The sequence below is a fragment of the Cygnus atratus genome, chromosome 16 (genome assembly GCF_013377495.2).
Source record: "Cygnus atratus isolate AKBS03 ecotype Queensland, Australia chromosome 16, CAtr_DNAZoo_HiC_assembly, whole genome shotgun sequence".
NCBI classification, from domain to species: Eukaryota; Metazoa; Chordata; class Aves; order Anseriformes; family Anatidae; genus Cygnus; species Cygnus atratus.
Window position 1 is genome coordinate 12,961,139 of NC_066377.1, and position 21,440 is coordinate 12,982,578.

Consider the following 21,440-nt stretch of genomic DNA (forward strand, 5'->3'; position numbering starts at 1 on the left):
AAAAAAAAGTTTTAACAAAGACAAATGCAAGGTTCAGACCAAGTCCCCACCTTTGTAGGTCTGGGCCCATTCTCCAGCTCAGGTTCATGCATCATTGACCCCATGCAAAAAGCACGGTCCAAAAACAGAGCCAAAACTGCTTTCCGTATTACTTTTAGCAGAATCCACACACAAAGGCTTTATTTCTAATACCCAAATATTCAATCATGCGGTATTTCCCACAGCTCAGAGAGAGGAAAACCAGGAAAAGCCAGCACTGCCATGGCATAGCTGTGGTACCAGGGAACTCGGCGTGAACTAATAATCCTCAGAGGCGGCTTCCCGGGCAGGTTTCACACGCTGGCACCAAGCTCCCTGCTATTACAGGGACGCTGCAAGCGACAGCCAGCCCAGCCAGGCTAAACCTATTCCGAGCATGTTTACACAGACTAAAAACTGCCCTGGACACACACTTTGGTACCACCGGGCTTTAAAACATCACCGTGCCGTGCAAGAAGCAGCGATGTCACCTAGACCTTCATACAGTTTACCCATCCGCCTCAGTTTATCTCCTCCTTCGCTGGGCTGATCGCAGTAAAACACTTTTAACTTGAAGCACGCTGGTTCGGGAACTGCCTGAAGACGAAGACACGAAGGTTTCTCAGCGGACGGCGAGGCAGACAGAAGAGCACGAAGCCCTGCAGGCAGCGGGCACCCCCAGCGAGCCACCCGGGGTGGGGGGGGGGGCGAGCCCCCGCTGATCCGCCCCCCAGCGGAGGCCAAGCCCCGGGACCACCACCAGCGGCCCCGGAGCCCGAAAGCCGCCGGCTGCGCGCCCGTCCCCGCTTCTCCCGAGCGTTACCCGCAGGCGAGCGGCGTCCCCGCTGCTCCCGGCTCCCGCCGCCCCCGGCAGCCGCCCCGCGGGCCCGGCCCCGCCGCGCCGTCCCCTCAGGCGGCCGCGGCTCCTCCCCGCGCCGGAGCCCGGCCTCGGGCGGCGCCTTCCCCGCCCCGGGGGCGCCCCGCCGGGTCTCGCCGCGGCACCTGCCCGGTCCCCGGTTCCCTCAGAGGGAGAGCCCCGGCCCACAGGGGGCAGGAGGCGGCGGCGGGTTCCTCAGCGCCGGGCCGCCCCCAGAAGGAGAGTCCCGGGCCCTGGGCGGCCCCCGGGAAGAGGAGGTGGTGGCGGTGGGTTCCTCTGAGGAGGGCGGGGGAATGGCTTTTTTTTTTCTCTCTAAATAAAGGAACCGCTAATATAAAGATAGTGAGCAAACAGCTTTTATTTAAAAGCACGTTGCAGCGGGTAAATACTTGGTGTGTGGACCTCAGGGGACGGAGAGGGAAAGACAAGCAAACATAAGGCATGCTCCCTAGTTAGGATGGGTTAGTAAAACAGCCTTCCCATGCAAGACTGTGGAGGGACGTGTTTACATCAGGAGTAGAGACAAATGTTTTCTCAAGTGGCAATGTGTTTTTTTTGGGGTATGACTCCCTATTTTTAACTCTTCTTTTGAAAAGAGTCTGTTGAATGTGTGCCTCAACACACGGAGCAAATAGCTGTTCTCTTTATAGACTGATGGCTGGATAAACCTTCAGGGAACAAAACCATACCTTATCCCAGTCCTGCCCATTTACTTGTGGCCCCACCAACTGGTAGAACCGAGCTGTTTCACTGACTACCAATCTAACCTTAAATCTGCTTGTCAGATGCACTGAAAGGGTATACTCTGGATAGAAGCAAAGGAAATACATGCTCTGCATCCACTAAGGGCTTAATTATTGCTTAAGTGGAGGTAGACTTGCTTCATGTGTTAGAATTGAGCATTTAAGAAGGTGTTTTCTACTGAGAACACCCAAGTTGGAGATCAGAAAAGTGCTGATTGCAGTACAAGTAAAATATTCACTGGACTGTATTGCATTTAAGCTCCAGTAAGAACTACTGCTGAGAGTTATGACCTTGTTCTTACTGGCTTGAAATCAGTTAATGGTGGTGAACAGAAAGTATCAGTAGTGCCAGAGGGGAGTTTGGTCATTATAAAAGAGACTCATCCTTCTCTGAAGTGGGAGTGTAGCAGAATACACACTCAAGCACCAGACAAGATGCTACTGGCTATGGTCCATTTAATATACAGCCAGCCAATACTGTTCACTTGGAAAGTAGCTTTTGTGACCTGAACATGCATCAACTTAATATTGACTACCTTTTTTTTTTTTAATTAAAAAAATAATAATAACCTGCGTCTGCCATTCTGTAGTAGCTTTCACTGATGCTGAAAAGGATTCCTGCCAATGGTCACAGGACTACCTTTTTCATTTCCACCCCGAGGTGGTTCTCTGAGCTTCATCACTCTTCCAGTTTTCTTGCATCTCATCCCCAAGACTGAAGTTAACAGCCCTCTGCTTTCAAGCTTCAAGGAGCCCAGGATTTTCACAGCATTGTCACCCAGCAAATCAAAAAGCTGAGCGATGGGGATAATCAGAGAGGATGGCAGCAGTTGAATCCTCAGGACATTAGAGATCTGGAGCAAGTGGCTGAGAAAATTCCAGGTAAGAGAAGAAAGCATGCTGCACAACAGCTGGTGAAGAAAAAGGGAAAGAGAACTGTCATGACAATGTTGTTTTCATAAGAGGTTCAGTTTTCAGTAGGATATAAATGGTGTGAGACCATAACTGCTTCCTTCTCTTGTCCACCCAATGAAGTAACAAGCCCTTTGCTGTATTATGTCATGTAAGGGACAAGTTTAAACTCCAGTTCTTCAAATTGCTCTGCTCAAGTTGATACATGCATTTGGAGCTGTAGGAGAACCAAATGGTACTCTGAGCAAGTCTGGGCTCGTTCTTAGCATTTTTCCCTCTATTTTTTAAGCAACAATAATGGGGAAAAAATCTTACCACACTGATTCTGTATTGTCTTGGTGGTGCTAGTGAAGTCAAAAATACTTTGACTTGAGATATTCCTGATTCCATGCTAGAGGTCAACTTCAGGGTGTGCTTAGTCAAACAGCTACAGCAATTTAAGATGATCCCAGTCCTTAACTATTCTAGCCTAGCAAAGCAGCCAGCAAAGCTGGTAGAAGTAAATGCGGGTAACTCAGAGGCTGTAATTCAAAAATCCAAGCAACATAAACGAGTAGACAGGACTGAACAGTGACAGCGGAGGCAGAGACCAGCTTTTCCTTCTGAGCCCCTTCTGCAAATGCACATACAGTAAAGGAACAGGGAATGAAGACATACAAGACGCTGATCTCTAACACTCTTTCAGATTATCTTTTGGAATTTGTATGAAGTGTAAAAGCATTAGGACTGCAACATTTACAAGGGGACTTCTGGCTCCAGCTCTTACCAAGGAAGGGAAGAAACAAGTCTAAATTTTGTTACATATTCCTTTTAAGAAATCTGAAGCAGCTTTTAAGAATACATAGTATCAGTGTTCTCAAACCATGCAAATGGAAGGGGAGTTTCTAGATACAGTTGAGCTAAACCCCTAATCTTAGAGAAGGTAGCAATTTTCGTTGTTTCAAATGTGATTCTCCAGGAGACTTTGCAAATATGCATATATACCTTTAATAACATATGTATACATGTTTATATCTGTACAATCTTGTACTACCTTTAGCCTGGTCTATAACAGGATTCATTCTTACTCAAGAGGCAGGGGAGTCAGGCAGAGGGGAAAAAAAATAAGAACTGAGGCACAAAAGCAGTAGATATGCAAACAGATAGACTGGTCACGCTACTCACCATCATGATGTTACAAAGAGCACTCTTCTCATTGTGAGAGGATCTTATCTTCTGATTCTGAGACCAGCTGTCTGAAACTGCAGGGGAAAAAAAAGTTTGCTTTTGGCTTTTTCGTTTTGAACTTAGAAAAGCAAATCTAGGCCTCATTTTTCCCATAGGCCCACCTGAACATGCGTCCTCTTGAAATTCTGTACGGGATGTGCCATTCTGGTTTTCATCCTCTGCAGGTTCATCTTCAAATTTGGAATCAGACTCATCAGAAGATTGTTTCTTTGTTTCTACTGCGGGGGGTATCTGTTCTACAAACAGATTTTAAAATACCATGTAAAGTATCTGTATGTGACATTTTTTGTTCTAGCTACAAGCCTTGTACGTTCTATCTACAAGCTGGACAAGATTTTCTGAATCCCTTTCACCTGAAATGAAGGATTTCCAAGCCCATCTAGGCAATAAGAGGCCTGTAGAAGTGTTTGATCTTAACCAATTAGATTGTAACCAGCAACTATCTTAAAGAAGGGGCTAATATAATGCACCAGTTGTGGTTTTTTTCCACTTATACCTGATGTAAAGAGGCATAAAATAAGTGGATATGACTTAATTAATCAAGAAGACATTAAAAAGAGCACTGTTTTATTTTGTTCTCTTAAGAGTGATTTAGAAGCACTTCAATGCTCTAGTTCTACAAGCACACAAGTACGTCAAAATTTAGTAATGCAACTAGTCTTACTGATTGAAATGGAATTTAGAGCTTTTATATAAAAGAGGGCCTTAGAGGCCTGGTGCCAATAACAGTCATCCTAGGGCCAGATATTATAAAAGTAAATGCAGTACACACAACCTGAAAATTTCTATTAAGACATGAAAATATTCCAGAGTTGCTGTGTCCAGACAAAAGCTGACGCCCAAGCACAGCATAAGCATGTGGCATAGCTACCCCTTACCCACACAAAATACATACACCATTTGCTTCTGTTTTTCAAAAATCAGAAGTAAGCCATGCCTATACTGCTCAGGGTAGTTTTGTACCATTATCACAGCTTCATATGCCTGCATTCTTTAATTACTATCATTGCTTATCCACAAGAGCGCACTTGAGCGTGTGGAGAAACAGGTAGCAGCAAGCAGAGACTTCTATGAGCATCAGCTACAGGTTAAGCCCAAAAAATAGGAGCTGAGAGTAAAAACTGCAACGACCACACACATACAGGACAGGAAAGGAGGAAAAAACATAAGCCTCAGTTGTGGTGAATGCCTTCTGTTCCACTGCTGCCTGTGGGCCCAAAGGAATTGTTTTCTTGTCATTACTCGTATGGGACCTATTATAGGACTGGTTGCCATAATGCTAAGTAAGAACTGACTGCACCAAATAGAAGTAAAAATTTATTTAAAGTTTGTTGAAGTCAAGTTTTGTTCTTATTTCCCTTCCTATAGCTGTCCTACAAAGGCAGGATTGCTGCTTTTGAACATATGATTTATTCCTCAGCTGCAATTGCTTATGCTCCAGGATTAGCAAAACCAGCAAAGCTTTATCCCCAGGAGTACATCACCAAGCCTATTATTAGCCTAAATCAAAGCCTGTTAGTAGTTACTGACATGTTAGAAATAAGAATCAGCACCAGATCAGAAATAGATGCACAATACACAAATAAATGAAAATGCATGTCCTGCTCCCTTCAAAAACAATTTTAATCTACCTTAACATTACTAAGAGAATCCTTTAACAGCTCCCCTGGTAAAGTCTGCTCCCTCCCCTAACACACAGAGGAGAGCTATACAACACTGGTGTTCGAAAGCATACAAAATTATTGGGTTAGGTTTTTTCTTGTTTTTCTTTGGGGGCAGGGAGGGGGGGATTTTTTAAAATAGAAATATTTACTTGTCCTTTACCTTTCGTACATTAAATTACGTCTGAGAAAAAGGGAAAGGAAGAACAGCTGACAGCATTTAGTTTTCTTATAAGTATTTTTAAGAGAAAGACATAACAATTTAAATTTGATTTTTCCTATGTCACCAGTAGTACTAAAAAAAAACCTATCTAAAAAACTAGCTCTAGTTTCCTTCTGCAATGAGTGGCATTAGGCTAAAAATAGCTCCTAGAATGCTTTAGAGATGAAATTAATAGATAAAGTCTTTATGCAAAAGCATTTACGCAGTCAACTGCAGAACTTACCTTCGTTAAGTAAAAGCTGTAGCCAGATAATCATTACGATCAATAGCAGTACAAATGGCAAACAAAACCAGAAGAAAAGAAGAGGAAAGGTCAGCTCATTCACCAAAGGAACCAGAGGGTACTTCATTGCTTGCTTCAGGTTATACTAGGTTTAGAACAGCTTGCTTATTCTACTTTACTAACTACCTTTTAATAACTCTCGTTGCATCACTGTCTTAATCACAAGAGGACTGCTAATATTCTCAGCATAGATAGCAGAATGGACAGCCCTCTAAGAGCAAAGAGGGAGTAAAAAGGATTACGTATGGGTTAAGAAGGAGAAGTGAGAAAACATCTGATTTGATTGTCCTTCCTTCAGCTGGTAATTAAAGGACAGAAAGCCTTGAAGGCTTATGTTAAAACGGCCGTTAAAGGTACGCTTATAATTTCTGATATAGAGGAGATAACCAAGCACTTGAACTGCTGCTTGGAACTGGGTAACGAAGGTGACTTTTGAGAAACCAATAAAACAGACTTGCAGAGCTGTTTAGAAGATAACTACGATCTAGTTAAAAAATACCTATCCCAGGTGCTCTCATTGGACATAGATCACATATATGTCCCACGTTAACATGGACTCTATTTTTAACCTTGTCTGTATCTTTCAATCTGTTAGTGAATCCACCAGGAAAATAAACTTTCATATTTTAATTGACTTTCTATTTCCCTTCATTCCAAGAAAGGCAAGCTAGCATGTCTCATAGGATGTGTCTATATACATGTTTCTTAATAAAGAAGTTTAGTAGTAATTGAAGAAGAAGCAGATATATAGCCTTGGTTACTTGATATTGCTTCTGCAGCAGTAGACAAACCAGTTAACCTGTCTCTGTTTCTCCCTCAATAAAATAAAACCATTATCTATCACTTACCTTACGGGGGGGGGCGGTTGTTTGGCAAAATTAATTGTTTGTGTAGCTCTCAGAAAACCTTGGATAAGAGCAGCTATGTAAGTGCACATTATGAATGATTGCATGCATTTAATGTTCTTGCTTATGTGCATGTGTTTGTTTTCACATAGTAACAGCCCCTTGAAATGAGCCTTTTAATCCAAAGATCTAAATGAACTTTACAAATTCTTATTAGTTCATGTTAATAACAACCCCATGTGATAAAAGACAGCTATTATACCTACTTTGTGCATTGGGTAAACAAGTGAGAAAAGCCATTAATGACCTGAGCTTCAAGGATGCTAAATATTTGCAGTCCCCATTTCACATAGTAGGAGTTGTAGGTACTTGGCATTTCTGGATGGATGGGATGTTAGTGGTTAATCTACAAATACAATGACAAGAGTGACAGCAGAATCCAGGAGTTTTAGTAGTAACATGTTTCTCCTAGTCATAAGTGCATCTAAACTTCAAATGTGCAGAAAATCCCAATGTAAAAGGAAAATGAAAAAAAAAAAAAATCAAACTTATTGTAGAATATGAAAACATGTGGATGCACAATTTTAAATTAAAAAGGCTGAAAAGGAAAACAATGACAGAAGACTAACCCAGGCACACCCATTCAACACAGAGAGCTGTTAAAGAAAACCCCTGATTTCTCATGCCTACCTTATTATATCTAGAGTGGTGCTTTCACCAAAGTGAGACACTTGAACCTCTCAAGGTATATCCTGGTTCTTCACTAAGCTAATCACTCACTGCTCCATTTTGGGAGAATGGGGTAGTTTTTCCCATTCAGTTTTGTGGGTGTGTTGCAAGCTTGCCTTTGCAGCAGGACACTTTCCATTTTGCATGCTTGCCTCTTCCAAGAGGGAACAGGGGCACAAGGTCAGCAGTAGTCAGTGGAAAAGGAGAGGACATCTCAGCAACAGCTTGCAGCCTTCTAAATGTGGTACCCTGTTTTGGCAGAAAGAGATGAAAGTTGAACTACAAGGCTTTGAGGAAATGCGTGTTACATATGTGTGACTTTCCAAAGGCAGTCTGACATAGGACAGGTAGCACAGGGCAGCTACTGTCACCTAGATCAGAGCAGCTGTTGCTCTTCAACTTGAAAAAGGTCACACAACTACGTGAAAAGTGTGATTAGACCATCTGATGTTGAGCACACAAATTCGGGAAGTAACACCTGCTGGGAGGGGTAACTATTAGTACCTGGCAAGTGAATTTTGAAGCTTGTAAGCTGCTAGTGTTCCTTAACAAAAAGTGATTAATAAAAGCTGAGCTTGAGGGTCCTGCCCTTCAAAGCCTTGAGGTGGCACATGGCCCTCCAAGTGTGGTAATTAGCATATGGATGGACAAATGAGCATCTTGGTGGTAATTAGTGCCATTACACCTGTTTGGAGGCTGCATTCCCTGATGTAATGCTTCTTTTGAAGACAGTTATCAAGCCCTGCTGTTAGTTATTACTGCATTGGGGTGATGCTGCGTTAGTGTGAGGGTCAGTCACGCCTCAGCTGCCCCACTGCCAACACTGGAGTTGCTACAAGGGGCACAGGCCCTCGGCCACCCTCCTCAGCTTTGTGATAAGCAGAACAACTCGGGTTGGAAGGGACCTCAAAAACTAAGGGTAGGGACACCACCCACTACATCAGGTTGCTCAGCGCCTCATCCAACCTGGCCTCGAACACCCCCAGGGATGGGGCACCCACAGTCTCTCAGGACAACCCCCCTTCTGAGCGAAAACCCCAGGACCTGCCGCCTCGGGCGCCTTCCCGAGGCAGACCGGCCCCGGAACGGCAGGCAGGGCCGGCGCTGCCGGCCGGAGGCAGAGGGGAGCGCTCAAAATGGCGGCGGGCCGGGTGTTCGCCTTCCGCGACGCGCGCTGGGCCCCGGACCCGATGCTGGCGCCGAGCCCGGCCGTGCGGAGCCCGCAGCCGGTGCCGCTGGTGATCGACAACGGCTCCTTCCAGACGCGGGCGGGCTGGGCGGCCGCCGACCCCTCCGTCCCCGCCGAGCCCCTGCTGCGGTTCCGTTCGCTGGCGGCTCGCAGCCGCGGAGCCCGCGGCGGGGCCGGCGCCGAGACTCAGGTGGGCAACGACCTGGGCAGCCCCGAGCCGCTGCGCTGGCTGCTCCGCTCGCCCTTCGACCGCAACGTGCCCGTCCAGCTGGAGCTGCAGGAGCTGCTCCTCGACCACGTCTTCCAGCGCCTCGGCGTCTCCTCGCAGGTACCGCCCGGGGGAGCCCCGTGGAGCCCCCGTCGTGGGGCCGAACGGGACGGGCACGGCCCCGCAGCCTGCACCCTGCTGCTGCCTGGGGCCCCAGGGTGTCCCCCGGGTGCCTTCAGCCCCCCGCGGTTCGAGGGTTTCTCTGCAGCCCCCGGGGGTTGCGATGAGGTGCTGGGTGTGAAAGGAAAGCGGCGGGGGCCGGCTGCCCGCGGGGAGGTTTGGGCAGCTGCGTCTTGGCAGGGCGTTGGCAAAACCGGCATCCGAGGTCGGTGTGTGAGGTAGGGACTGAAAATGACTGACTTGCCGTGGTGACTTTAGCAGGGGTTGGACTCCGTGAGCCCTGTGGGTCCCTTCCAACTCAGATATTCTGGGCGAGTGGTCAGCTCCCATCCACTACTTGGTTTGTGTGCCCAGCAGAACTGAGGCTTGTGCCAGCTCTGTGACACAAAAGCTTTACCTAGGGCTGAACTAAGCCCCCACCAGTTTTCGGTCACCTTTTCCCTACTCGTTCCACGGAGTTTTCTTTATGTGGATCTTTAACAGTTTATATATGCTTCTAACATCCTTTTTTCCCTATTTTTAGGAGTCTATTCCTTGGTTGAATTAAAACTGAAAACCCTGCAATAGACTTTTTTTTCCCCATAAGTGCTAGGTATAATTTAACTTAAGCGTTCAGTAGCTTGCACGTGAAGTGCTTTCTCCTTGCTGTTTTGGAGGAGTTGTTGCTGATCTTTAAAAGGAGAAGGAAGGATAAGTATCTGTGGATTTTCTCATTGTCCTTTCATGTGTTTCTTTTCTCTTGTCTTTTACAGGGTTGTGTTGATCATCCCATTGTTTTGACAGAAGCAGTGTGCAATCCGCTGTATTCGAGGCAAATGATGTCAGAGCTCCTCTTCGAATGTTATCAGGTTCCGAAAGTGTCCTATGGTGTAGATAGCTTGTATAGTTTTTACCACAACAGAAGGCAGAACTGGCCCTGCAGTGGTTTGGTGATATCTTCAGGCTATCAGTGTACGCATATTTTGCCAGTCTTAGAAGGCAGGTGAGTTCTTGGTGTCTTAAGTACAGTGCAGCCTCTTTGTCAGTCATTGATTTTTTTCAGAGATCACAATACCTGTTCCTCTAGCATTCAGTGTTCCAATTCCTGCAGCACATGTTCTTATCGGTCTTAATTTATAGTGAAGAGGAAAAGCTAGGTCTTTAGATTTCGTGAAGTTCTGTTGAATTTTGAATTGAAAAAACAGTGCTGTCCTTGTACAGAACTTATTTTGAATTACTATTCACGCATAGATCCGTACTTTCAAATGCAGACAGGGATATCTGTCTTAAGTAAGATCAGATATTAAAAAGCATATTGAATTTAAAGTAGTGTTGGGACAAAAGAAAGCGTTCTGTGAGATTTCTGCAGTCCTTAAGACTTCTCTCATTCTGACTGCGCGGCGACATTGTTTTTGTGTTTTTATTTTTATAACCCTTCCTGCAAAAAGGGGCTTTATGACATCCAGCGAAGCTTTCAGATTTTCGAAGCTTACATCTGGCCAATTGCAAAGTTTTATAGAGGTTAGAGGGACTACTTACAGTTGCACAGAATCGTAACTTCCCTCCTTAAAATAAAGCAATGTCTATTGTTGGCGTAACTGAAATTATTATCGTTGTTCTTAAAGCAGAACTTTTCAGAATGCATCTGCAAACAAAGCACTTCTTATGGTTGTTGTCTGAGAAAAATAATAGATTTTTCAGAGAAATGATTCTTAAAATATTTCTGTGTTAATAATAATCTGTACACTTGACCATATTGAAAACGAGTAATGCTGAATGAAGCAGGAGGTCTGTTTTACAGTGAACTTTTAGATCTCTTCAGTTCCAGTTGTTTCCCTTGCATTTTCAGGTTGGATGCTAAAAACTGCAAACGTATTAATATTGGAGGGTGTCAGGCAGCTGTATATCTTCAACGCCTCCTACAGCTGAAATACCCTGGACATTTTGCTGCCATCACTCTCAGTCGCATGGAGGAAATACTTCATGAGCATAGCTACATTGCAGAAGACTATATCGAAGGTAAAAACACTTTATTAATCACAAAATACCCTTCACTGAACCTTAGATCTGAACTCATTGTTCTCAAATTGGCTAGGATTCAGGCACAAACACTCTGCTTCTATTTTGCTTTCTTTATGGAGGTCTTTCTTTTAGTCTATTACACAGGAAAAGCTTGTCAACAGTTTCAGAGTTCTGTACCATTTCATGAAACAAAATTGAATTTTAGAAATCCTTTCCATATTAGGTCAGACTTCTCTGTGAATGATAATAGATTATTACAGATGGAAATATTTTAAAACAAATGTATAAGGAGTTTTACTCCCCACAAAATGTTCAGTTGGTTAGGATTGTTTCTGCATCTGATGACATTTCTCCTTTTTTTTTTTGCATGTCTGCTTTAAGGTTTCCAAAATTATAGAGGACAATTCTCACGACTTTTTGTGAATTAAAGAAGTTTTAAAATCTCCATGATAAATGTTGTCTGAAATAGTGGCCATAGAATAGCATTTTCTTGAATTTGTCCCTTACGAAAGAGCCTGTAGGCGTTTTAAATGTGTGAGAACTCTCCCTTACACTGGGAGGAGAGAAGAGACATTAGTGTGCGCTTCCCACTTCTAAGTACTTTGTGTTTACTTCACCCTGGAGAACAGAGTGCTAAGAACCATTTGCACTGAGTGTGCGACTGGAAGGCAGTGATCTGAAGAGGTAGCTAAATAAGGGGGCAGCTTCCAAGAGGTGGGCAGGATCCTAGGCTGGACTGTTGTCTTCTTTCTTTGAAGTCTGAACTTAGCATGGAGTGTATACACATGTGAATCACTCTGTTCAACCTGGTAAAACAGTTCCTTTACTCTCAAAATATTCAGAACTACAGAAGTGGCGGTCCCCAGAGTACTATGAGAACAACGTGCACAAGATGCAGCTGCCTTTTTCTAACAAGCTACTGGGAAGCACCCTGACATCCGAGGAAAAGCAGGAGAGGAGACAGCAGCAATTGCGTAGGCTTCAAGAACTCAACGCGCGCCGTAGAGAAGAGAAGCTGCAACTCGACCAAGAGAGGCTGGACAGACTACTGTATGTACAGGTAACGATGGCAGTTTTTTGTGTAGTCATTTGGGAGAAGTGTAGGTTGCTCTCAGAGCTTTACCCAAAGGTTCTGTGTCACTGTAAAGGAGCTGTAACTGTCCTGTGCATTTTCTGATACATAACTTCAAGGTTACTTGCAGCATAAGAAAAGTTGATTGATGCAGGTGGTGCTTGCAGGTTCTGGATAGTACTTCTGTGAAGTATTTTGCTTGCTGTAGAAGCATGTACATCCATAATTTAGCATAATGAAGGCAAAGTTTATGTACATGCGTAGTTGATTTCCACGTGGAGTTCATCACAAGCAGCTCTGATCTGTCTGTAGGAGCTTTTAGAAGATGGTCACATGGATCAATTCCACAAAGCTTTGGTGGAGCTGAACATGGACTCTGCAGAAGAACTTCAATCTTATATCAACAAATTGAGCCTGGCCGTTGAACAAACAAAGCAAAAAATCCTACAGGCAGAAGTCAATATTGAAGTGGATGTTGTGGACAGCAAACCAGAGGTATAACATTTTCACCATTCTTATCTCTGAGAGAATTAAGTTTGTGCCTTAAAATGTGCCCTTTCTATAAATAGCCGTGTTATTGATGAGCTAAGCTTTTCCTTTAACACACTCCTTGTTAATTGGGCAACTGCTCCTCATTTCCACCTTTCCTATGCAGTTACAGAAAGGAAGCTTTGGTTGTGTGCCTGAAATCACTAACCTTTCTTGTGCTGCTCTGCACAGTGGTCTGGGACGTACCGTATAGCTTGATTCCATGTAGTTCTAAGCATAATATTTAGGCTTCATGGCACTAGTTTAAAGTGTTACAGCTATGTGAAATCAGTAAGTTTCCTAAAGATTTCTTGACTAGCTTTAAAAACCTGGGGGTGGAAAAAGGAAAATAGCCCTAAAAGGTGAGCTCAGTCTGAAGGTACTGCTCCCTTTGTACTTACTGCTGGCAGCATGTACCAGCCGGTGGCCTTACTTCAGGGTGACTTGGTTTGGGGGTTGTAAATGCAGCAGGTAACATACCGATCTTGGTCATACTGCAAAGCAATCTGTCTTTACTTTTGCATTGCTTCTGGTGAACTAATTTTTAACATACCTTAATGATTCTATGATTCTGACATACCAGGCGTTACTTTTTTCAGTGTGTGAGAATTAATGATGCGGCATTTTGATTATAACGTCTTGAGATTTAAGTACTTACAGGTCAAACAACCATCCTTAAATGTCTGTAGCCTAGTATTAAAGATAGAGAAGAACTATTAAGTTGTGTTTTTTTCAATGTCCATTTATGTTCTTTGCTTTTGGGTGCAGGGAACTGCATGCTAAACAGCTAACCCTTTGCTTTTGTTTTGGCTATGTTTGGTGCAATTAAGCAGCATGCTTTATTCTTATTAATTAACAATGAAAGATTAATTGCTAGGCTTGGTTGTTGGAGGTTCCTTGAAGAAGAGAAACTTACTTGTCTGCTTTGCCAGGCTAACACAGGCCCAGCACATACCAGTTCTAAAACATTGTCTAAGACTGCTTGTACGTTTGCTGTTAATTGCCTTTCAAGTTGTGTAAAACCTTTTTAGTTTTATTAGCCTTTGTTCAGGAAAAGGTAGAGAAGGAAACAGAGAAATGAAGGGTAGAGGAGAGTGGTGCCAGATAGAGGAGTTGTCATGTTTTATTTAGCAGTTGAATATAGCCAAAACTAGCAGGTGAGCTGGTTTCTTCTGGGTTCTGCTTCCCCTGCCCGTATCAGGAAAGTTTGTGTCAGAATCAGGAGGATTATAGTTGAGCAGAATGGAGGTGGATCATGGGTTTTACACTTCTGTCAAAAGAAAACGTAGAAAGAGACTACCAGCTCCTCGTGACTTTGCCAGGTGGTTGTGCCCATGTCCCAACATGTCCATTTTGGATCCGACACTCCTCCTGTTTACTAGGTGTAGTCTCAGACCTTAGAGTTAATTGGCAAGCCTTTTTGATGGTTTCGCGCTTTGTGGAAAAGCGTGCTGTTATCACCAAATCCCTTTGTGAAGACAGGCTGTCTCTCCGTGCCTGTATAAAGGAGGCTAAAAGCTAATTATGTTGTCCCAGGGTCTGTGCCAACTTTTCAGCTGAATTGTGTTTTTTTTTCTGTTGCTTTTTTTTTGTGGGCCGTGGGGTTAGAAGACAAAAATATTGGGGACAACTTCAGGTGACTACTGTTTGCTGTAACAGTCAATACAACTTAAACTTCAGTTTTGAGGAGCTGCTTGTTTTTTAAATGAGGTAAACTTCAGAAGGCTTAAATGATCCAGCTGTATCCCATGCTGGCATTGCTTGCTAAATGTTGCAACAAATGTTTGTTTAAAAAAAGTAAAATGACAAAACCAAACCCTTAGCAATAAAATCCAAAAGCTATTTCATTAAAGTGTAGAAATAAATGAAATAATTAAAGAATTGTCTCCACTTCTAGAGCGCTGCAGTGTCGTAAGTGATACTTTTCATTACAGAGGAGCTTTGGGAGCAGCTTCGTGTCTCTGTAAAATGCAGGTTTTTTCAGTATAGCCCATGTGCAAATGCTAGGCAGTTGAAACTAGGCAACTGTCAAAAACCGTGTGCTAGCTTTGTAGCTAGCAAATATTTGTTTTCCAGTCCCACACAAGCAGAGCAGGGAATTAAATGGTAATTAGAGCAGTGAGAGGTGCTGGGAGAGCACCAAGTTTCAACCAACTTAAAGAGCTATTTTAATGCGTTGTTATACTAGGGAGTATGTTGTACTGTACGGCTAGGCTACGGTCCTGGCAGTCAGCCTGTTGACTAAGGCCTTAAATTTCTGAGCTGACCTCAAGATAACTGTTTTTGAAAGTGCTTGATTTTTACGCTTTGAGTGAATGTATTTCTTAACATCTCTTTTCTAGGTTGGTCATCATTTTCGGTTTTTTCTTCACTGCTGAAGAACAGCATATTCAGTTTCAAGTGTGTTAGAGAGTTGAGATTGAAGGGAATCAGGGTTGAGTTTTCCAAGTGTCACCAGATTTGAAGTCGTGTATGTGCCTAGCACATCTGAGCTAACCTACCGTAACCTTCTCTGTTTCCAGACCCCTGATTTGGATCCACTGGGCAGTGAACAGTCACTGGAGGATGTGGAAAGTATTAACGAGTTTGAACCTTTATTTGCTGAGGACCAGCCCGAAGTTGAGAAGCCTGTTGCTACAGTACAGGTTTGAATTCTTTACCTACTTCTCATGTCAGAGGTTACTGCCTACTGGTTGTCTAGCTAGTGTGCTAACATTTCTCCAAATACAGACAATGTTTGCTCTTGGGAGAGATGCTTAACCCTCTGAACAGTACACCAAGAGGAGAAATGCTCGCCATCGTAACTGATGGTTTGGGGCATGAATATACCCACTCAGTTATCTCTGCAGGCAGTGCACGTTGTAGCAGTTCCGTGCTCTTAGGGAAAAAGTCCTGCTTAAGTTTTTGTGCGTGTGATCCAAAACCCAATATCACGTCGCAGTGAACAAAACTTTCAGTTGGTAAGGGTGAGCCATAGAAATGAGTGGCAACAAATGGGGGGGGGGCGGATAAGAGAATTCCATTTTCCTTAACCTCGTGTAGCCTTTTACAGCGTTGTCGTTTCTCTGAGATCATGATTTTTTTTTTTTGTAAAGCATTGTTTGAAAACTTTAGTTATCCTAGAACGTTACTATTCGTCAGCATAATTTTCTACTACTTTTCAATCTTGTTTTTAAAGCCCGTGTTTAACCTGGCAGAGTACCACCAACTCTTTCTTGGCACTGAAAGAATCAGGGCTCCGGAGATTGTCTTCCAGCCCTCCCTGATAGGAGAAGACCAGGCTGGTATAGCAGAAACTATGCAATATGTCCTTGAGAGGTGAGTTTACAAAGCTAATAGGCGCTCTCTTCAAACAGGCTGGTCTTGTTTTGATATCAGCTTTTGCAATACTGGTGGTTACTTAAAAAGAACTTGAGAAATATGTTTGAATAGTTCTTTTTGGTAGGCTTGAGCATTGCAGGTTAGAGATGTCTTTCTGTTCTGAAGGCCACATGTGAATCTCTAAGTCAGTGGTCTCCAAACCTTTTTGATCATGCACCCAGATAGTTTAAAAAAAAAAAAGGCACAGAGCCCCAATATATGTATGTGTATAAGTTACAGATATGTGATGCTCTGCTAACATTATGTAGATTGTAAAACACGATAGAAATTAAAAAAGGATGAAATGTCTTATTAATGCTACAAAAAATAGTTTTAGGTCCCCTCAGTGCAACAAAGATACTGAGTTGATGGAATGTGCTCAGAGAAGAGCAACAAAGCTGCTGAAGGAACTGGGAAATAAGATGTATAAGGAGTGGCTGAGGGAATGGGGTTAGTCTGGAGAAGCAGAAGCTGAGGGGAGACCTCATTGCTCTCTAAAACTGCCTGAAAGGAGGTTGTAGGGAGGAGGGTGTTGGTCTCTTTTCTCAGGGGACAACTGATAAGATGGGAGGAAACAACCTCCAGTTGTGCCAGGGTAGGTTTAGACTAGATATTAGGAAGAATTTCCTCATGGAAAGGTAGTGGGCATTGGAACAGGCTGCCTGGGGAAGTGGTCAGTCACCATCCCTGAAGGTGTGTAAGAGATGTGTGGATGTGGTGCTCAGGGACATGTTTTGGTGGTGGCCTTGGTAGTGCCTGGTTGATGGTTGGATTTGATGATTTTAAGGATCTTTTCCAACATAAATGATTCGGTGATACTGAGAAAAATAAATACTTTCTTCCCACATACCAATGGATTGTCTTGCACACGTCCCACTTTGGAAACCACTGGTACGAGTTGTAGAGGGAAACAAAGAACCCCCGTAAATATCCATCCCCTGAAACAATAAGCTAGCAGTCTGTCGTTTTGTAAGACCAAAACCGCCTGTGGTGTTTGTAGGGTGTGATATAGGCACACTGGCTGGACAACTATTTCCAGCCAACTTAACATTAGCAAATGTAACCCCTCAAACTGTGTGAGTGTAAGAGGTTGCGTTTTCTGGAAGGCAAGAATTCCAGATCTGCTGAGTTGTTGATTTATGGGGCTTTGGTTCAGAGGGCTTTGAGGCTTTTCTTCTGCCACCCCAGGAATTTTCAGAAACCAAATGAGCACAGGGTTTCATGCTGGTGAAGTGAAGGAAGTTTCTCAAAGCGAATCTTGAAGGCAAGCTATCAGTGTTTTCTCCATAGATGTTCAGTTCATAGGAATATTGTTCTTGGAAAAGGTTAACTTCTTTTGTTCCTTGTAGGTATCCAAAGGAGCAACAAGCTATTCTTGTCCAGAATGTTTTTCTCACTGGTGGAAATGCGATGTACCCTGGACTGAAAGCCAGAGTTCAGAAAGAACTCCTCGAAATGAGGCCGTTCCGGTCATCTTTTCAGGTATGTGTACTGACAGATGAACAGACTGTTCACAAAAACATCATGTGTTGAAAAGTATTCCTGTATGGAGTGAGTGCACTTAGAGCATGGGGTGGAGAATGTTTCATGCCCAGGCATATGACAGCTTCTTTCTCTTCAGAGAATGATGGTGAAGCAAAGATACAGTTGATGTCTGAATAAGTTAGCAGGAGTGGGGTTGCCTTGGAAAAGGGAAAGTTCCTTTAGCCAAACGACTGTGCATGCACAAGCAAGTACATTTGGCTGGAAATGTGCAAGTTTGGACAGTTGGTAGTTGGAACAAATGATCTGTGTTAGGAATAGCGGTTGGGATGAACACAGCTCATTTCAAAATGAAGTTAGCTGTTAAACTTGTTAAACGTAGCAACTGTCTGGGATAGCAGATAATAGTATGTATCTTACAAACATATCATCCTCTGCTGCTTTTTCAATAGCACAATCTGAGCTGGGGAAAACCCAGAGTTTGCCATGCGTTTTGTAAAAGCCTCTCTTGCTGGTCTGAAACTAGCTTATGTACCAAAATCTACTACTGTCTCAAATTGCAAATCACTTTAAGTCGAGGAGGAGGAAAAAAAAAAGAGAGTAATTCTTGTGGCAATTTGTGGTTCTGTAACACTTGCTTGGTAGAGTGACTTTTTGTAGCTCTGAGCAGGGTGTGGCTGACAAACTACCATATACGTGGTAGTTTTAGGAAGGATATCACTAGTTTGGGGTCTGTAGGTTGTCTATGGGAAGAGAATGAGCTGCTTTTAATAGCACTATTTCTAACAGAATAAGGATTTCTTTCCATTAAAATATGTTCCATAGTTTGGTTTTGTCAAAAATCTGTCATTTCAGATATTGCATGTGGTACTTGCATGGTGTCTGGTCTAGCCTGCCTGTAACTGCAGCAGGAAAGCATTTTAGGCAGCAGTGACAGGAATCACTTAAATAGAAATGGGATCTACACCAGTGGAAAGGGCACGTGTGGTCTTTTCCCCACGTACTGTGATTTCTTAGCCTGCAGTATTGCTGAAATTCACGCTGGAGCACTTGATACTTTTTTTGCATTACTACCAGGTCCTCCCGTGTTGGCTTCCGGCTGTGAGGGCCGTTGGTTGTGAATGTGATAATACAGGCTTTGCAGTGTGTAGAAACTGCAGTCTCATGGTGAATTGATCTCAAGGTGAAAACACATCAAATCCTTTCCTAATGCTCCTTTCAGAAGCACTGAATTATCAGCTGTGTCTTCTGAATTTGTGACTTGCATCACATACTATTCTAACCAGCATAAAAAGGACTTTTCTGTGTTTAGCTCTTAAACAACTTGATATTCTCCTACATTTATTGCTGTATTTTCCTTCCATCCAGGTTCACCTTGCCTCCAGCCCTGTTTTAGATGCCTGGTATGGGGCTAGGGACTGGGCAGTGGAACACGTGACCCGTGAGGAAGGCTGGATAACCAGAAAGGACTATGAAGAGAAAGGGGGAGAATATCTCAAGGAACACTGTGCTTCAAATGTTTATGTTCCCATCAGACTTCCGAAGCAGGCCCCACGGACTACAGAGGCATTAGCACCCAGCAGAGCACTGACATCTAGTACGGGCAATCCTTGCGAGCAGGTGTAGCACAGAGCCTTTGCCACAGTCCCCCAGAGGGAGATAAAAGTGCAAAGAGACGAGTTTACTGTGTTTGTGCAGTCTGAGCTGTGTATGGAGCACAGACCTCAGCACAAAGCATCTCATCCAGCCCCTCGAAGGGGGAAACGAGCGAGCTGCTCTGGGGCATCAGCTGGCTCGGTCATAGCACTTGCCACATGCAGTGCTGCTTCTGCATAGCACGGGAGTACGAGTCGGCGAGGAGGGACACAGGAAAAGTGCATTCCGGAGAAAAATACAGTCTTAGGAACTTTCATAGTAAGACTCAGGGGATTTTGCAAATGTTTTACATTTTTTTTATTAAAACTTACTGGTTGTATGCCGCTTTCGTTGCGTGATTCAGAAGCTTGACTTGTATCACGCAAGGCAGTCCAGCAGGCGTCTCCCTCGCTCGTCACAGCGAGTGCTTGTCAGGCTGTGTCGTGCTGCTGGAGGCCAGAGGGACTGCTCTCTGCCTCCTCCTGAGGCCCCCTGGCCTTGTCTTGTCTGATGTCCATCCCGCTGCGTGCTTTCCGCTGAAATTCTGCACAGTCAGTGGGATTCTGGATACTTTCTGAAGTTGTCGGTATTACTGACATTGGTTGAAACTGGAGACCTGACATAAGGTGTGGTCCAGCTGTAATGAAAGAGCCCTCCGTAAAGCACAGTCCCGAAGGAAGCTGAGGTGCGTGTAGCCCTCAGGTGATTTTACAGGAGTGGTGGCTGAGCAGGGCAGCTCTTGGTTGGGGGGAGAATCTTCTCTGCTCTTCAAAAGCTGGCTGGAAGCACCTCCACGTTAGCTGCAAAAGGCTTGTTGGTGTTCCATGATAACCCAATCCACTGGCTGCCTCCCCTGGAAGCCTCTTGATAGCATATCCCCTGAAACAATTGGTGTCAGCTTTAGTGTTGCAAGGCTGGGAAATAAGAGGACTGATGCTGTGTCCCCTGCTACGCTTAAGGTGGTCTCACAGTGTTGTGATGAATGCCAACACTGGTGTATCAGGGTTGATCGCAACTTCAGATGGTCAGATTTGGCATAATAAATCCCTTCTAAACCGCAGTCTAAGAGTAGATGATGGTCATCAAAAGTCTCTTTAGCAATAAAGCAAACTTTTTGCTTTACCACTGCTGTATGTGTTTCAGTGATTTGACCTCTAATGACTGCAGGATTTGAGTGATGGTACGTTGTTGAAAAATGCAGGCTTGCGGCCAGGCCCCTGTCCTGCTGCACAGCATGCTCCACCTGAAATTTGACCAGGGATGCAGTTCTCACACTGAACAACTCCCTGGTGCGTTCCCAAAAGAATAATCGATGCTGAACCGAAACCCAAGCAGACCGCAGCAGTTTGGCAAGTAAGCCTCTAGTCTGGAAAAGGTAAGACTATGGGGAAAATATCCAGACCGTAATTGGAACAAGGAAAGTAGACAGGTGGTGGCTTACAGTCCCCTAAGAGCTGCAGAGCTCCAAGAGAAGTCATCTGGCAGAGGGAAAACAAAGGACGTGAGGTACTTGGTGCTGAAGCGTGGAGTTTATTGCCACGGGATGCAATACACACGTTGCTGGATTCAGAAAGCATTACTCAGACACCTGACCTTAAGAAAAATCTGCTATCAAACACCGAGGGCACGCCCGTGTGCCGACAGTCCGGCAGTCACGCATTGCTCAGCAGGGGGAAGAGCTGTCACCTGCTCACGTGTGGTTCCTGAGGCACACGGAGCTGGTCACTCTCCATGGCCTGGCCCTAGCTGGATGGGGAAGGGAGCTTGCTGCCTTCAGATGGCCTCAGATTTGGCCTGCCCATCTGTCCCCAGCTGCCTGGAGGCCTGCTGCTTTTCAGGAGTATTAAGGCAATTCTGCAGGTGTTCAAGGAATGTGGCAGAACGTGCTGTGCTGACAGCAGAAATGTTACACCCCAACCAAGTGTCTCTTCTGATCTCAGCTCGGGTGGGTGAGCTGCAGTGCAGGGTTTGATGGCCCGTTGCTGTTTGACCCCTCTGACACATCTGGCGGTCACGGCAGGAGCAATGCTCGCAATGCAGAAACTTGTTCTGATGCTGGGAGCTGTGCAGAAAACTTCCAGAATGGAAACCTGAAAGGGTCTCTGCAGCGGATGGTTTGGTTGGAAAGATGGTTTGGTTGGAAAGCTGCCTGGCCGAGAAGGACCTGGGAGTATTGGTTGATAGTCGGCTGAATATGAGCCAGCAGTGTGCTCAGGTGGCCAAGAAGGCCAACAGCATCCTGGCCTGTATAAGAAGCAGTGTGGCCA

The 21,440-nt window shown here is 44.4% G+C and overlaps 2 protein-coding genes across 2 annotated transcripts; one reads left to right on the top strand and one right to left on the bottom strand.

Annotated features, from left to right (window-relative positions):
- Nucleotides 1-1,332: 1,332 nt before the first annotated feature.
- On the bottom strand, nucleotides 1,333-9,039 carry LOC118248944 (uncharacterized). The gene is made up of 5 exons (XM_035548423.2): nucleotides 8,910-9,039; nucleotides 7,635-7,767; nucleotides 3,879-4,013; nucleotides 3,715-3,791; nucleotides 1,333-2,549 (listed from the first exon to the last, which is right to left on the bottom strand). Exons 2-5 carry the CDS (start codon nucleotides 7,729-7,731, stop codon nucleotides 2,235-2,237), a joined length of 624 nt encoding a protein of 207 aa, XP_035404316.1. The 5' UTR covers nucleotides 7,732-7,767; nucleotides 8,910-9,039; the 3' UTR covers nucleotides 1,333-2,234.
- Nucleotides 8,516-20,294, top strand: ACTR5 (actin related protein 5). Its single transcript, XM_035548422.2, has 9 exons — nucleotides 8,516-9,035; nucleotides 9,848-10,077; nucleotides 10,924-11,093; nucleotides 11,939-12,156; nucleotides 12,481-12,663; nucleotides 15,219-15,341; nucleotides 15,875-16,014; nucleotides 17,406-17,538; nucleotides 18,907-20,294. The coding sequence occupies exons 1-9, from the start codon at nucleotides 8,655-8,657 to the stop codon at nucleotides 19,162-19,164; spliced, it is 1,836 nt and encodes a 611-aa protein (XP_035404315.1). The 5' UTR covers nucleotides 8,516-8,654; the 3' UTR covers nucleotides 19,165-20,294.
- Nucleotides 20,295-21,440: the final 1,146 nt, after the last annotated feature.

Bases quoted from the DNA above. Each gene is read 5' to 3' on its own strand.
- LOC118248944 (XM_035548423.2), bottom strand. From the start codon at position 7,731: ATGTCCTCTCCTTTTCCACTGACTACTGCTGACCTTGTGCCCCTGTTC. The intron at 4,014-7,634 runs GCAAGCTTGCAA...ATCTGTTTGTAG, and splicing joins GAAAGTGTCCTGCTGCAAAG to AACAGATACCCCCCGCAGTA. The intron at 3,792-3,878 runs GTGGGCCTATGG...TTTCCCCTGCAG, and splicing joins TCAAGAGGACGCATGTTCAG to TTTCAGACAGCTGGTCTCAG.
- ACTR5 (XM_035548422.2), top strand. From the start codon at position 8,655: ATGGCGGCGGGCCGGGTGTTCGCCTTCCGCGACGCGCGCTGGGCCCCG. The intron at 15,342-15,874 runs GTTTGAATTCTT...TTGTTTTTAAAG, and splicing joins AGCCTGTTGCTACAGTACAG to CCCGTGTTTAACCTGGCAGA. The intron at 17,539-18,906 runs GTATGTGTACTG...CCTTCCATCCAG, and splicing joins CGTTCCGGTCATCTTTTCAG to GTTCACCTTGCCTCCAGCCC.